The 16237-nt window shown below is 44.3% G+C and overlaps 1 protein-coding gene across 6 annotated transcripts in view; it reads left to right on the top strand.

The window, feature by feature from the left end:
- The window catches only part of susd4 (sushi domain containing 4), a 92862-nt gene that overhangs the window by 22087 nt on the left and 54538 nt on the right, over nucleotides 1–16237 (top strand). For 3 of the 6 annotated variants that reach the window (XM_059982683.1, XM_059982684.1, XM_059982686.1), the window contains 2 exons: nucleotides 2277–2417; nucleotides 11616–11831. In XM_059982683.1, the coding sequence (XP_059838666.1) occupies nucleotides 2277–2417; nucleotides 11616–11831 (357 nt within the window). Of the gene's footprint in view, nucleotides 1–1575; nucleotides 1960–2276; nucleotides 2418–11615; nucleotides 11832–16237 lie in introns of those variants that run through there. The other 3 variants (XM_059982681.1, XM_059982682.1, XM_059982687.1) reach the window with 3 other exon arrangements.

The raw sequence follows: 16237 nt of genomic DNA, 5'->3' as shown, positions 1-16237 counted from the left end.
TATCCTGGAAGTCGATTTTTTTTTTGAGAGCGAGTGGGGGGGGTGGGGAGAAGAAAGAGAAAAGAGGGAGAGAGAGAGGGGGGAGAATGAATGAATCCTGATTGGTCACTCTTTGTGCTAAGTAGACTTACTAGTTTTCTCTGTGGGTAGGTTTTACAGTCAACCTCTCTCTCTCTGTCTCTCGTCCATCAGTTCAGTTTAGTGTCCTGCAGTGCTATGGCAGAGTGTTCCAAAAAAAGAAAATATAAAACGTACTTCACCCCAGACTACACTAAAGTGTACCCCTGCCTAATAGGGGTCAAAAATAATGACAGTGTTGCTCACTGCACTGTTTGCAACAGTGACTTTTCTATTGCACATGGTGGGTTAAATGACTGTAAAAGACATGTTGAGGTGAGTTCATTAGCATAGCTAATGTTATTTCACCGCCCAGGTGAAGAGCTTCTTATTCTGCACCTGGCAAGGAGGTAGCTGCTAAGCGGGGAAGCACAAGAGATCGCCCCTTACAAGACAAAACAGTTCTTCAAAGATGCCAGAGCATTCTGTGACAGGTGCTTTCAAACTATGTTGGAGAAATTCCCAATGAGAGACCAAATCTTGAAAAATCTGTCAGTGGTCAATACAGAGAGCCAAGATGAGGTGAATCCAGAGCAGATTTTGACTTTGGCAAAGAGATTTCCAAATGTGATCAAAGCAGATGCACGAGAACAGCTCCACTTGGAAGTCCTGGATTATGTCTCAACTAAAACTGGTGCCAAATTACAAAAGTTTGCCAGTTGGTGAGTTCTGGGGGAAGCTGTCCAAAGTAAAATCTGTGAGCACAGGGCAGCTGAGATTCGAAGAGCTCTGCCGGTTGATGGAGCTGCTTTTAGTGCTGCCAAATTCTGATTGTGATGCAGACAGGGCATTCAGCATGGTGCGTCACATTAAGACAGAATTCCAAAGTCAGCTGTCTCACAAAACACTTGTGAATCTGATATCTTGAAAAATTAAATTCATTGACACAGACTGTGATGAGGTTGAGACTTCCAGCAAAATGCTCAAATCTGCCAAGCAAGCCACATCACAGTACAAGGAAAGTTTGAAAAGGAAATAGAAAAGCTATTTGCATTAGCATTTAGCTATTAGCATTGAGACTGCCAACACAATACTCAACAAGAAATATATATATATGTGTGTGTGTAAATGGTTTCAATATGTGATCAAATAAATTGTGTTCTTTCATACACATATACATACACCCTTGGAGGTCAACGGGGGGGGGGGGAATGGGGTTGCGGGGGGGACAGGGGTGGTGGTGCTACCTCCCTGAAATTAGTTTTTGCAGGGTGGGATGTCTGCAGTGTTGAGGATAATTGTGATGGAGATGTTACTGTTTATCTTTACCATTGATGGTGGTCTGTTGGTCAGAAAACCAAGGGGTCAGCTTCAAAGAGAGGATCTGAACACCATGTCCAAGAGGTTGGAGATAGTGTTGGAGACAGAGCTCTGGTCAATAAATAGGAGAACGCTTGCAATCAAAATTTGAGGGCGGAGTTAATTGGGTGCTGTCAGTCAAAAGCTGAATACGGAATCCATGGAGTGTTGCGGATCAATCGGAGAAGTTAGTGTTTGCACTGAGTTAGCCATTGAACTGTGTGGGCGGAGCCTGTGGGTGAACTGCCAGTCAAAGAGTTGGTGCAGGGTCTGTGAAAAAGACGTCGGTGAAAGACGGAGGCGGAGCTTCTGGACGAGCCGTCAGTCAAACTGCGGAGGCGGAGCCCATGGAGGAGCAATGAGTGATAAATCCTGTAGTGACAACAGCAAATGCTAGGGATAGTAGGTCAGGCAGCGTCTGTGGGGACGGAATCTGAATCAACAGATCAATGACAAGAGCTGCCCATGAGCTCGCCTGTCAATCAAAACGCAAGAGCCAGTTTGCACCGCCCACTCCTTCGCCTACAACCCAGAGCCAGGCAGGTATGAGGATGAAAGAAAGTACATGCGATGAAGAAACTGTAATTACTTCCCCATCCCCCCCCAAAGTACACACACAAAACGCCCTAAAATAATGATTTTGCTGCATTGTGTTTTGTTTGCAGGTGCATGATCATTATAATTATGTACTTGATAATCCTGTAATGCAAAAATGCATTTTTGTATACAGAAATTAATGATTAAGAGCAGCACGGGTTTGCAAAGAGAAAAATATCAGCGCTTTCAGCACTTAAGCTTCCGATTTTTGTCCGGGCGAGGTTGTCTACCGTGCTGTTATATATTTAATTATTCGTTCGCAGGTTGTTGCTGCCGAGAGATGTATTATGGGGCGATTTATAGCAGCCTACTTTCAGCTGGGACTCACCAGCATCTTCCAGTAGCAGCTTTAATGCTCTGCGCTGATGTTCTGCTTTGTGTGTGCACTGCGGATCAGATGTTCGGTAAGTTCCCATCCAGGAATGGACCGAGTCCGAAAATATTCGTAATGTTTTAGCGCAAATGTGCTTCAAGAAGTTATGCACAACGCATGAATATACATTTTTACTGGTTAAAATATTGTTTTAAAATCTGTTCCAATGTCTTACAATATATTATAATACAGATGTATATATTTAAATGATATAAATATTTATGGATAATTGATTATTTTAATGAGAGTGAGTCTTGCCCTAAGTTGACTGCTGCCATCTTCCGAGGGCCAAAAGTAATTTCCACAGTGGCTGTGTGGGTTCTGAGAAAAATCTCACAAGACTGATGTGGGAACTGCAGACTCTTCCACAGATGGGGCAGAAGGTGTGTAACTGGGTGGTGGGCCCTGAGGGTTTGTGTTCCTTCTACCACTTACCCAAGGCATCTATATTCAAGGTTCTTGACACCTGTTCCTTCTCCACTTTGGGTGGTCATAGGGCAGGGAACCTCACTGCATTTCTCAAGCTAAGCTTTGTATCCACCCAGTGATCTCTTCCTGTGACAGAGCTCAGAGTACATCGTAGAGCAGAAAACACTGGAAACACTCAGTGTATCAGGCCACATCTGTGGGAAATGAAACAGTTAGAGTTTGGGGGTCAGAGACCCTGCCTCAGAACTGAAAAGGGGGTGTCCATGATAAGGTAAAATTGGGGTGATCACAGAAATATCTGTAAACATGGTTGTCTGATCAGTGAGTTAATAGGAATGGTTAGAGACAGTGAACATACACAGAAGAATGTGGCAGTTGGAAAATGCAGAGCCGGAAGGCATATCCAGGTCAGGTTTGGCATGTCCTCCAGAGGGAGAGGGGGAAAAGAAGCACTTCAGACTGAGAAATCATTACCTGAAGTTGTAGAACTCAATGGGGCAGAAGACAGAAGGTCTGCAAGCTTGCACTGGGCCTCGCTGTGACAGCACAGAAGGTCACTGTCCAATAGTTCGGAGTGGGATTAGGATGGGGAATTAAAGTGACAGGTAGCAGAAAGTTCAGGATCCCCTGCAGATTGAATGTGGATGTTCCACAAAGTGATCATCCAATCTGTGTTTGTTTTCTCCTGTGTAGAGGAGACAACATTGTATATCATTCATTAGATTGGAAGAAGTGCAAGAGGATTACTGCTTCACCTGCAGGTAGTTTGTAGTTCCTTCAATGGTGAGGAGAGCCGGATGAAAGGGCAAGAAGTAAACTAGAGTTGCAGGGGGATGAGAACCAGAGTGGCAGAGCAGTTAGTGGAGAGGTTGTAGAGGTGGATGTTGGTAAGACCTCAGACAAAGTTAGGAATCAAACGGTTGAGCATGGTGTGACTAGTGTCCTGAGCTACATATGTTACAATGCAGCAAGTATTGTAGGAAAGGTGGATGAACTCAGGGCGTGGACCAACACCTGGAATTATGATATTATAGCCAGTCAGTGAGACTTGGTTGCAGAAGGGGCAGGACTGGCAGCTCAATATTCTGAGGCTCTGTTGTTTTTTGACGTGACAGAGTGGGATGGATTTAAGGAGGATGGGTGGTGTTACTGGTCGGGGAAAATATCACATCAGTGCTCTATCAGGATAGGCTGGAGAACTGAATTAGTGAGGCATTATGGGTGGAACTGAGAAATAATAAAGGTATGACCATGGTAATGGGGCTATATTATGAACTACACAACAGTCCAAGGGAATTAGAAGAACAAATTTGTAAAGAGGTTGTAGACTGTTGAAAGAAACATAAGGTTCTTATAGTAGGTGATTTTAACTTTCTACATATTGACTGTGTGTCCCATAATGTAAAAGGACTAGATGGAATAGAGTTTGTCAAATGTGTTCAGGAAAGTTTCCTTCATCAGTATGTAGAAGCCCCAACAAGAGAGCATGCAATGGGAATGAGGCAAGGCAGGTGACAGAAAGTTGTGTAAGAGAACACTTTGCATCCAGTGACCACAATGCCATTAGTTTCAAAGTAAATAAGCAAAAATATAGGTCTGGTCCTCTGGTTGAGATTCTAAATCGGAAGAGGTCAATTTTGATGGTATCAGAAATTATTTGGCAAGTGTGGGTTGGAAGAGGCTGTTTTCTGGCAAAGGTGCACTTGGAAAGTGGGAGGCCTTCAAAAGTGAAGTTTTGAGAGTCCAAAGCTTGTATGTACCTGCCAGAATAAAAGGTAAAGATAACATATGTAGGGAGCCTTGGTTTTCAGGAGATATTGAGGCCTGGTTAAGAGAAAGAATGAATTGCATAGCAGGTATAGGCAAGTAGGAACAAATGAGGTGCTTATGGAGTATACGAAATGCAAGAGAACACTTAAGAAAGAAATCAGGAGGGCTAAAAGAAGGCATGAAGTTGCCCTAGCAGACAAGGTAAAGGAGAATCCTGAGGGATTCTACAGATATGTTAAGAGCAGAAGGATTGCAAGGGACAAAATTGGTCCTCTGGAAGACCAGAATGGTAATCAATGTTTGGAGCCAAAACAGATGGGGGAGATCTGAAATTAATTCTTTGCATCTGTATTTTCTTGGGAGAAGGATACAGAGTCGATAGAAATGAGGGAAAGCAGCATCAATTTCATGTTTCCTGTACAGAGGAGAGGTGTTTGCTGTCTTGAGGTCTTTTCCTCAGACCCCATGGGAAGCAAGTGCAGAAATTTCAGGGCCCTCGCAGAGATATTTAAAACATCCTTAGTGACAGGAGAGATACCAGAGTGTTGAAGGATAACCAATATAGTTCTGTTGTTTCAAAAAGGCTTTAACTATAAGCCAGGAAATTTTAGGCCGATGAGTCTGACGTAAGTTGAGGAAAAATTATTGGAAGATATTCTAAGGGACTGATATATTAATATTTGGGTAGACATGGACTGATTTAAAGATGGTCAGCATGGCTTTGTGAGTAGCAGGTTATGTCAAACCAATTGTATAGAATTTTTCGAGGAAGTTACCAGGAAAGTGGATGAAGGCAAAGCAGTGGACTTTAGTAAAGCATTTGACAAGTTTCCGCATAGGAAGCTGGTCCAGAAGGTTCAGTCGCTCGGCATTCAGGATGAGGTAGTAAATTGGATTAGACATTGGGAGAAGCCAGAGAGAGGTAGTAGTGGGTTTCCTCTCTGACTGGAGGCCTGTGACTACTGGTGTACCACAGAGACCAGTACTGGGTCCTTTGTTGTTTCTCATCTGTATCAATGATCTGGATGATAATATGGTAAACTGGATCAACAAATGTACAGATGACACCAAGACTGGGGGTGTAGTGGACAGTGAGGAAGGCTATCATGGTTTGCAGAGGGATCTGCATCAACTGGAAAAATGAGCTGAAAAATGGCAGATGGAATTTAATGCAGACAAGTGAAAAGTTTTGCACTTTGGTAGGACCAACCAGGGTAGGTCTTACACAGTGAACAGCAGGGCATTGAGGAGTGTGGGAGAACAAAGGGATCTGGGAATACAGGTCCATAATTTGTTGGAAGTGGCTTCATAGGTAGATAGGGTCACATAGAAAGCTTTTGGCACATTGACTACAGGAGATGTTGAAGTTGTATAAGATGTTGATAAGGCCTAATTTGAAGTACTGTGTGCAGTTTTGGTCACTCCCTACCTACAGGAAAGATGTAAACAAGTTTGAATGCATACTGAGAAAATTTACAAGGATTTTGCCGGTTCTTGAAGACTTGAGTTTATAAGGAAAGATTGAATAGCTTAGGACTGTATTCTTTGGAACATAGAAGACTGAAAGGAGATTTGATAGAGGTATACAAAATTATGAGGGTGTAGATAGTGTAAATGCAATCAGGCTTTTTCCATTGAAGTTGGGTGGGACTACAACCAGAAGTCATAGGTTAAGGGTGAAAGGTGAGAAGTTTAAAGGGAACATAAGGGGAAACCTCTTCAGAGGGTTGTTAGAGTGTGGAATGAGCTGCCAGCATAAATGGTGCATGCAAGCTGAATTTCAATGTTTAATAGAAGTTTGGTTAGGTACACGGATAATAGGGATATGGAGGGCTATGGTCCAGGTGCAGGTCGATGGGAGTAGGCAGTTTAAATGGTTTCAGCATGGATTAATTAGGCCAAAGTGCTTTTTTCCGTGCAGTACTATGACAAGTGTTATAACGCCTGCAGTTGCACGGAAAGTGCCAGAAGAAGAAGGACGGTTGGTAGGGGTGGAAAAGTGGACCAGGAGTTATGGTCCCTGTAAAATGCTGAAAGGGGAGAAGAAAACATGTCTGGTGGTGGCATCCCTTGGGTGAACAACTTTGCAGAGAATGCCTAGTTGAATATGGAAACTGGTGGGGTGCAAAGTCAGGACTGGGGGTATCCTGTATTTGTTCTGCCCTAGAGGAGAGGGGGTGGGAGATGTAATCGAGGGCTTTGTAAACAATAGTGGAAGGGAAGTCATGGTTCAGGAAGTAAGAAGACATTTCAGAGATGATGTATAGAAAGTCTCATTATCAGAGCAAATATGGAGATTGAGGAGATGGGAGAATGGAACAGTTGTTACAGGAGGCAAGGTGGACGAAGAGTAGTGAAGATGATTGTTAAAATGGGTGCTAATAGCTGGCCTGTTTCCTGAGATGGATGCAGAAAGATGCAGAAAAGGAAGGGCAGAGTCAGAGATTGACCATGAAGGTCAAGTCAGGGTGAAAATTAGCAGCAAAAGCAATGAACTGCTGAGTTCTGCATGAATACAGGTGGCAGCACCAATGAAGTCATTGATGTGCTGTAAGAAGAGCTGTGTTGAGCAGGACTGGAACAAACACTGTCCCACAAATCCCACAAAAGGACAGCAAAGCTTGGGCTCACACCAGTGCCTGTATTTATACCTTTCATATGGAGAAAGTGAGTGGAGGGAAGGAGAAGTTGTTGATTGTGAGAACAAAGGTGAATGATTGCAGTGGTTTAGGTGAACTGGTTGGGCTTCTGTTCCGGGATGAGGTGGACTGCCCTCAGATACTCCGGATGTGGGACAGAGATTATACATCCATGGTAAAGATGATTCTGTTGTGATCAGTGAATTGTCTTTCTTTTTACAGTGTTTTTATTCAGAAGAAAAAACAAGACTTACAGAGTGCAACACATAGATACATCTCAACATAACTTGTATACATTCATATATTGTAATAAAATTGATCAAAATGTTATAGCATATCACATAAAGGTATGCCATTCTGTAATCAAAAATTTAAAGATAGGTCATACATCATAAAAGAAATTTTTTATATAAAAAAAAGTCAACCCCCCCTACCAACTACCAAAGAAAAAAGCTGATGGATGATCATGGATAATTAGAAAAAAAACATATTTGCTTAAGAAGAGAAGATAGAAATAAACATAAAAGTCTGTGCACTGTTAAACTTTATAAATTGGAAGAGTAATTTAGGAAAGGTCCCCAGATATCATAAAAAGATTGTTTTGAATTTAAGACTGAGCAGCGGATCTTCTCTAAATTTAAATAAGACATAATATCAAGTAGCCATTGAAGATGTGCAGGAGGGGTAGACCCCTTCCATTTAAGCAAGATTGCTCTCCTTGCTAAAAGAGAGGTAAAAACTAAAACCTGTAGGTTAGGAGTATTTAAAGTTGTATCTTCATTTGCAATAATACTAAAGTGATCAGTGAATTGTAAACAGTCAAAATGGCAGCGGGTATTGGAAGTGGGAAGGAGCTGGACAGCAGGAGAAAGGGTAGAGTTAAGGTAGAAAGGAATAAGTTCAGTGGGGCAAGAACCAGCTGAAACAATGTGAATGCCATGGTAGTCCTGCTTGTGGATTTTGGGCTGCAGATATAAGTGAGACATTTGGGACTGAGACAGTATGAGAATTGAAGCTGGGGATGGAAGATCTCCTTAGGCAATAGTGTCAATAACTCTCTGGGTCTGAGTTCAAGTGCTGAGCTGGGATTTAAATTGATCTATTTAAAAAGGGAACATGAGCAAACCAGTCTTGATGAACCCAAAACTGCTGTGTTGACGTATTGGGTTTACTCAGGTTCTCCCTCGAAAGAAATCTTCTATCCTTATTGTTGTGGACTATACAAGACTCCAGACCCATTCTGTGGAGTTGCCTGTCAAATCCCCTTTGAAATGGGCCTCAACCTAAAACCCCAGATCCTAAAACACTGAAACTAATGAAACAGAAGGGAAAGCTACATGACAGCATTTTGGGAAGCTGGCTGACAGAAAGGCAGGCGTTTGGTGTTTGTGCCCAGTGGTGCTGAAGGTCAAACAGAGGATGGAGAAGAGCAGGAGGATTACAGTCACAGATTGAACCAGGGTACGGACCAGCCCACCACCACTGCAGTGGAAAGACTGGAACAGTGAGCTTTGGCAGAAGTCAAGCATAAGTGCAGTAAGCTACAGAAACAATGGAAAACTTAACAGTAGCATCGCGGGCACGTAGGTATAGACACCACACAATATAAATTATATATAAATTACATAAAACAGTAAAGAAAAATTATTACATATTTTAATGCAAAAACACTATCATAGATACATTAGGGTAGTGCAAAAGGTAGTCTGTAGTGTCCTATTACTGAGGTATAGACAGGGCTTTTTCAGGTAGGTTCAAGAACTTGATAGTTTAAGAAAGAAGCTGTTCCTGAACATTATGGTGCAGGACATCAGGTATCTCCTGCCTGACAGTAGCAGTGAGAAGAAGGAATGACCCAGGTGGTAGGAGTCCTTGATGACAGGTGCCACTTTTTTGAGGTAGTGCCTCCTGTAGGTACTTCCAGTGGTGGTGGAGGGGGCTGTGCTGCTTTCGTTCCTGTGCATTGAAATTGCTGTGCCAGGCCATGATAGTCTGCAGTGCATCTTTAGAAGTATTTTAGAATACTTGGTGACATGCGAAATCTCTGCAAGCTAGAGTTAATGCAATTTAATTTCCCCAAGAGTATTACTATGTACATGTCCACTTGGCAGCAATATTCCAATCTGCAGTTCTTCCAGTTATTGGTAATTCTGTGTATAAACCCTTATTTTTGCTGCTCAATGGAGTACTGAACATATTTGGGAAGAAACTGTGGAAACATTGAATGATTTTTCATATTTGTTGTTTGGTAGAGTTGTGACTTAACTGCTCTAAGTATCCCTCAGCCTGTTCCTTAGGGAAAAGTCTCTTTTCCACAATAAACATGTTTCTGAAGTTCCCACATTCCAGGTCTATATCTGGCCCCTTGTAAAGTGAAAGCCACCTCCTAGTATATCTCTGGACAGCCTGTGCCAGGAAAAGTAGTCCATATTGGGATCAGACTTAATATCATTGATGTATATGCCATGGAATGTGTTGTATTGCAGTAACAGTGCAGAACAAAGATGTACAATTACTATAAATTACAAAAATAAAAAAATGCAAAAAAAAGGAATAAGGAGATGTGATCACAGACACTTCCTATCCTCCCTTTGCCTCTCATAATTTTCTATATGTATCTTAATCAGCGTCCACAAGAAAAAAAAACATAAATTAAACAAAAATTATTCCCACTATCCAAGAAATAACAGAATTAGAACAATAAAACAAAGCCCGTTGTAGTGTGAAGTGTTGCTGTGCGGAGGTAATGATTAGAGTTTTGTTGGTTGGTTGAAGAACTGAATGGTTGAAGGGAAGTAGGTGTTCCTGAAGCTGGTGGGGTGGGACTTTAGGAAGGAACGGTTGGGAATTGTGGGGTGGGACTTTAGGAAGGAACGGTTGGGAATTGTGGGGTGGGACTTTAGGAAGGAACGGTTGGGAATTGTGGGGTGGGACTTTAGGAAGGAACGGTTGGGAATTGTGGGGTGGGACTTTAGGAAGGAACGGTTGGGAATTGTGGGGTGGGACTTTAGGAAGGAACGGTTGGGAATTGTGGGGTGGGACTTTAGGAAGGAACGGTTGGGAATTGTGGGGTGGGACTTTAGGAAGGAACGGTTGGGAATTGTGGGGTGGGACTTTAGGAAGGAACGGTTGGGAATTGTGGGGTGGGACTTTAGGAAGGAACGGTTGGGAATTGTGGGGTGGGACTTTAGGAAGGAACGGTTGGGAATTGTGGGGTGGGACTTTAGGAAGGAACGGTTGGGAATTGTGGGGTGGGACTTTAGGAAGGAACGGTTGGGAATTGTGGGGTGGGACTTTAGGAAGGAACGGTTGGGAATTGTGGGGTGGGACTTTAGGAAGGAACGGTTGGGAATTGTGGGGTGGGACTTTAGGAAGGAACGGTTGGGAATTGTGGGGTGGGACTTTAGGAAGGAACGGTTGGGAATTGTGGGGTGGACTTTAGGAAGGAACGGTTGGGAATTGTGGGGTGGACTTTAGGAAGGAACGGTTGGGAATTGTGAGGTGGGACTTTAGGAAGGAACGGTTGGGAATTGTGGGGTGGGACTTTAGGAAGGAATGGTTGGGAATTGTGGGCTTCTTTGATGGAAGATGCTGCTTTCTTGAGGTAGCACATCATGTAGACACTACGAATGGTGGGGAGACGTGCTCATGATATATTGGGCTGTGTGCACTATTCTCTGTTTTATCTACTGCTTAGAATGTCTTTGAGGATCTTGAATATACTTAGTAATAAAATGCTTGGCTGTAACTTGTGACTGAGTAATTAATGTCCTGCACGTCAGCAGCACAGAAACAGGCATTTTGGCCCACCAAGTCTGTGTAAACTGCCTGTTTACACAAATCTTATGTTAATCCCATTTTATTCTCCTCATATACCCATACGCTGCCAGATTTTACTGCTTTCTAACTCACTAACAGCAATTTACAGTGGCCAGTGGAGAGGGAGAAAAGAGTGAGGGATAGGAGCTGAAGGAAGGGGAAGGGGAAGATGGGGAGATGGAGGGGAGTTTGGGAGGAGAGGATAGGGAGAAGAAAAAGAAGAATGATGGGAGTTAAAGGATGGGGAGTGGGAAATGGAAGAAGAAGGATGAAGGGGGGCTGTGAGAATGGAAGAGGGGAAATCGGGAGGATTACATTTCACCAGATTAATGGGAGGAATGTAAACCAGTGCTTGTTCACTCACGTTTCCAGGTCCATTTCCTGAGAGCATTTGGTTATCCGTTGGTTTAAGCTGGTTAGGTTCAGTGTGCCCATTCAAGAATGTTTCACTAGATGTCACCACAGGGTGAATGAGCAGCTCCAAGTGTGAAAATGATTTGCCCATGGACCTGTTGTGTGCATGCGCCCACATGTGACGTGTACAATCCTGAGATGTGTGCCTGTCATTGCAGAGGTCGGTGCTGTGGAGACCTGCCCTGACCCCAGTCCTCCAGACCACGGGGAGAGAGTCCCTTCCTCCCACACCATCTTCCACGAGGGCGCTCTGGTCAGCTTCCACTGCCAGCATGGGTACAAGCTGAGAGGCCCATCAAAGGCAGAGTGTGAACAGCAGGAGGATGGAACCCTGATGTGGGAGCCCAGCTCCATACCGCAGTGTCTCCCCGAATGTAAGTCCAGAGATAGAGGAATCAGCTCAGCCACTCGTGCAGCAAAGTGTGAGTGGGTAGTTGTTTCTGCAAATGTGTCTTTGTGTGAACATCCGCCTCTGTACATATCCATGTGTGCCTGTGGATCTATCATAAGTCTGTGCAAGTGTGTATACCTGTTTTTTTTTACAGAAGTGATTAGGCAAGTAAGGGATATTTCAATCAGAAAGTCAAAGTCCAGTTTATTGTTGTCATGTAAACTAGTATGGTGAGGTACAAGCACAATGAAAAACCAGCTGCTCCAGTTCTCATGAACAGAGCATTGCCTCAGAGCTCGAGAGACCCAGTTCAAGCCCAACTTCTGGTGCGGTGTGGAGTTGGCATGTTCCCTGGGTGGTATGGTGTACTCCTGTAGACACATGGATTGGTGGATAGTGCCTCAAATTGAGGGTGGTTGCAGGAGAATGGTGGGCTGATGGGAATGAGGGGTGATAAGAGGGGAGTGGGACGCATGGGATTGTAGTAAGGGCAGGTGTACGCCAGGCTGAATAACATTTTCCAATATTAGTAAGAAAGCATGAAATTAAAAATGAAAGAATTGTATAGGATTCTGCATGTTAGTGAACATTTATTTAACAAAATTTTACAGCTAGAAAGTTCCAGATTGTAAGTTTTGTCTTGGCAAGACTTGCAATTTTGGCTTTTGATGTGCTGCATCCTTATTGGTGGAATTGACAAGCTCTGGTATTCTCTGCGAAGTTAAAGGCTTAACAGGACCTCCTGTTATATCGCATGGTCAGTCCCGTCAAGGATACACCTGTGCATTTATTTATTTTTAACTTAGCAATACAAAGCAAAGTAGGCCCTTGCAGCCTTTTGAGCCATCCCACCCCAGTAATCCCACAACCCTGATTTAACTCTAACCTAATCAAAGACAATTTACAGTTAACCTACCTGGCATGCCTTTGGACTCTGGGAGGTAATCGGAGCATCTGGGGAAAACCCATGTCTTCACAGAGACTATTTATAGAACCGTGCAGGAACTGAACACCAAGCGCCGGAATGCTGCTGTAGCAGCATCACGCTAACGGCTATGCTGCTGTGGCACCCTAGATTTGAAAAACTAAACACACATTCTTTATTTTAAGACATTTGGCAGAGGGCACGGATGACTATTCAGTAATAAATACTGTGCTGTCATGAATCTATTTACCATCTCCCCACTTTGAAGGTAAAGCACATAAAGATGAATATAAAAATATTCCTTGCATCTCCAATTTGATGTTTAGATGTCATGGTAAAACACAAAAAATATTTGGAACCAACTTTGTTACTCTTTTAGAATAGCCACAGTCAAAAGCATCGGAGTGCATGCAGTTGTGACTGCACACAAATCTGACAAACCGCCTGCACTCTGTAGGCAAGTGTGAAGAGGTAGAACAGGAGAAAGCTAGCAATAGGCCACCAAGAGCAATTTTGGACTTTTGAGTGAAGTTGCTCCATCCTGGAACTATTTAAAAATCCCTCAGCAGTTAGCAGAGGTGCGTGCACTGCTGAGGACCCACGACTCCACCTTCAGAGCAGGCGACAAGGCAGCTCTAACAACAGCGAGGGCCAACTGTCCCGAGCCATCAGAGGGGCAAAGCGTGCTGTTACATACCCCGTAACTGGGTCACTTACCAGCAAAGATAGAAAGGTCCGCTGAAGTCTGATGGTATTATTTTTAACAGTATTTATTGATAAAAATACACAAAAATAATATCAATGCAAACATACAGATAATATACGTCGTCAATACTAAATCTAAAAGCGTGGGTATAATAATAATAAGAAATAGCTCTATCGTTGTCTAGGGGATAATGTATTGTCCGATGGAAATATAAAAGTCACTTTAGTTCATTCAAGCTGCATCTTTTGGTTGGAGAGAGAGACGGAGGTTTAGAACTTGCCCGGTTTCCGTTTTATGATGTCGATCCTTCGAAATGGCGTCGGTGGTGATCTCTTCCTTAGCTAAGCCGCCTTCCGTGGTAGGGCAACGGGAAAGGACACATGTGGGCCCTCCACCGGCTGTCGCTATTAAACGCTGTCACGGGACTTCTAGCGTTTCTCCTGGTGCGTGTCAAGGGGCCGTTCCCCAGACCCTCTCTTATCCCCACTCACGGGGTCTCAGATGTCAATCAGGGTGGAATGATGCCATCCCCCAACCAGCCCACGTTGCCTGAGGGCTTCCACGAAGCACAGTATTCAGTACACAATTCCGTCTCCGAGAGACAATGGTCTTTTCCGTGGCTTTGTATCGCTGAGGGCCAGGGCATTCCAAACGTCTCTCTCTCATTGCCTGAGTCTCCTGACCTGAATTAGTAACGATCTTGCAATTCTCAAAAAGGTGGGGGGGCACAGGCGTAACAGTGCAAACGCCCAGCTAATCCACAGTCACTTCCAGGACAGCGGCAACACGCAGCGCATGTGGAAGGGCATCCAGGACATCACCAATTACAAGACAACATCACCTGACTGTGCAGGTGATGCCTCCCTCTCAAATGCGTTGAATAATTTCTATGCCCGGATTGAGGCTGAGAATGAAGTGGCAGCGAGGAAGTCCACCCCCTCCTACAAATGACCAGGTGCTGTGTCTCACCGTGGCCGATGTGAGAAGAACCCTGTGCAGGGTCAACCCACGGAAGGCTGCTGGACCAGACAACATCCCTGGTAGAGTGCTCAGAGGATTTGCAGACCAGCTAGCAGATGTTCTCACCGACATCTTCAACATCTCCCTGAGCAGCACCACCATTCCAATGTGCCTCAAGGCTGCCACCATCGTCCCCGTGCTGAAGAAGTCTTCAGTGCCCTGCGTCAATGACTACCGTCCCGTTGCACTCACATCCATCATTATGAAGTGTTTCGAGAGGCTCGTCATGAGGCATATCAAGACCCTGCTGCCCCCCTCACTGGACCCCCTGCAGTTCACGTACCATCCCAAACGCTCAACAGACGACGTCATTGCCATCACCCTCCCCCTGGCACTAACCCACCTAGACAAAAAAGACACATACATTCGGATGCTGTTCATAGACTTCAGTTCAGCATTCAACACAATCGTCCCTCAGAAACTGATTGGAAAGCTGAGCCTACTGGGCCTGAGCACCTCCCTCTGCAACTGGATCCTAGACTTCCTGACTGGGAGACCTCAGTCAGTCCGGATCGGGAGCAGCATCTCCAACACCATCACACTGAGCATGGGGGCTCCCCAGGGCTGTGTGCTCAGTCCACTGCTGTTCACTCTGCTGACCCATGACTGTGCTGCAACACACAGCTCGAACCATATCATCAAGTTCGCCAATGACATGACTGTGGTGAGTCTAATCAGCAAGAACGATGAGTCAGCTTACAGAGAGGAGGTGCAGTGGCTAATGGACTGGTGCAGAGCCAACAACCTGTCTCTGAATGTGAACAAAACAAAAGAGATGGTTGTTGACTTCAAGAGAGCACGGAGCAACCACTCCCCGCTGAACATTGATGGCTCCTTGGTAGAGTTCGTAAAGAGCACCAAATTTCTTGGTGTTCACCTGACAGAGAATCTCACCTGGTCCCTCAACACCAGCTCCATAGCAAAGAAAGCCCAGCAGTGTCTCTACTTTTTGCGAAGGCTGAGGAAAGTCCATCTCCCACCCCCCCATCCTCATCACATTCTACAGGGGTTGTATTGAGAGCATCCTGAACAGCTGCATCACCGCCTGGTTCGGAAATTGCACCATCTCGGATCGCAAGACCCTGCAGCGGATAGTGAGGTCAGCTGAGAAGATCATGAGGGTCTCTCTTCCTGCCATCACGGACATTTACACTACACGCTACATCCGCAAAGGAAACAGCATTATGAAGGACCCCATGCACCCCCCCACCCCCATATAATCTCTTCTCCCTCCTGCCGTCTGGGAAAAGGCTCCAAAGCATTTGGGTTCTCACAATCAGACTATGTATTTCTTCCCCCAAGCTATCAGACTCCTCAATACCCGAAGCCTGGACTGACACCTTGCCCTACTGTCCTGCTTATTATTTATTGTAATGCCTGCACTGTTTTTGTCGTGTAGGTCTGTCATCTAGAGCAGCTTTCTCTGTGTTTTTTTTTATTATGTAGTTCAGTTTAGTTTTAGTTACTGTGTCATGTAAACCATGGTCCTGAAAAACATTGTCTCATTTTTACTATGCACTGTACCAGCAGTTATGGTCGAAATGACAATAAAAGTGACTTGACTTGATCAAATGATGATTGACACCTCTTCTTTGTCTATCTTTTCAGACAAAGAACTGACAACAATACTGTACTGACAGAAAGCTGTGTGGGCTTGTTCTAGATCCTCTTGTAGGTTTGAAAAGATCAAACTCGTCTTGTTTAGTTGCTGGGCCAGGTTTAGCCAGCTTCTACCAGT

This window comes from Hypanus sabinus, chromosome 10 (genome assembly GCF_030144855.1).
Source record: "Hypanus sabinus isolate sHypSab1 chromosome 10, sHypSab1.hap1, whole genome shotgun sequence".
Lineage (NCBI taxonomy): Eukaryota > Metazoa > Chordata > Chondrichthyes > Myliobatiformes > Dasyatidae > Hypanus > Hypanus sabinus.
This window is presented reverse-complemented; position numbering and strand designations above follow the sequence as displayed.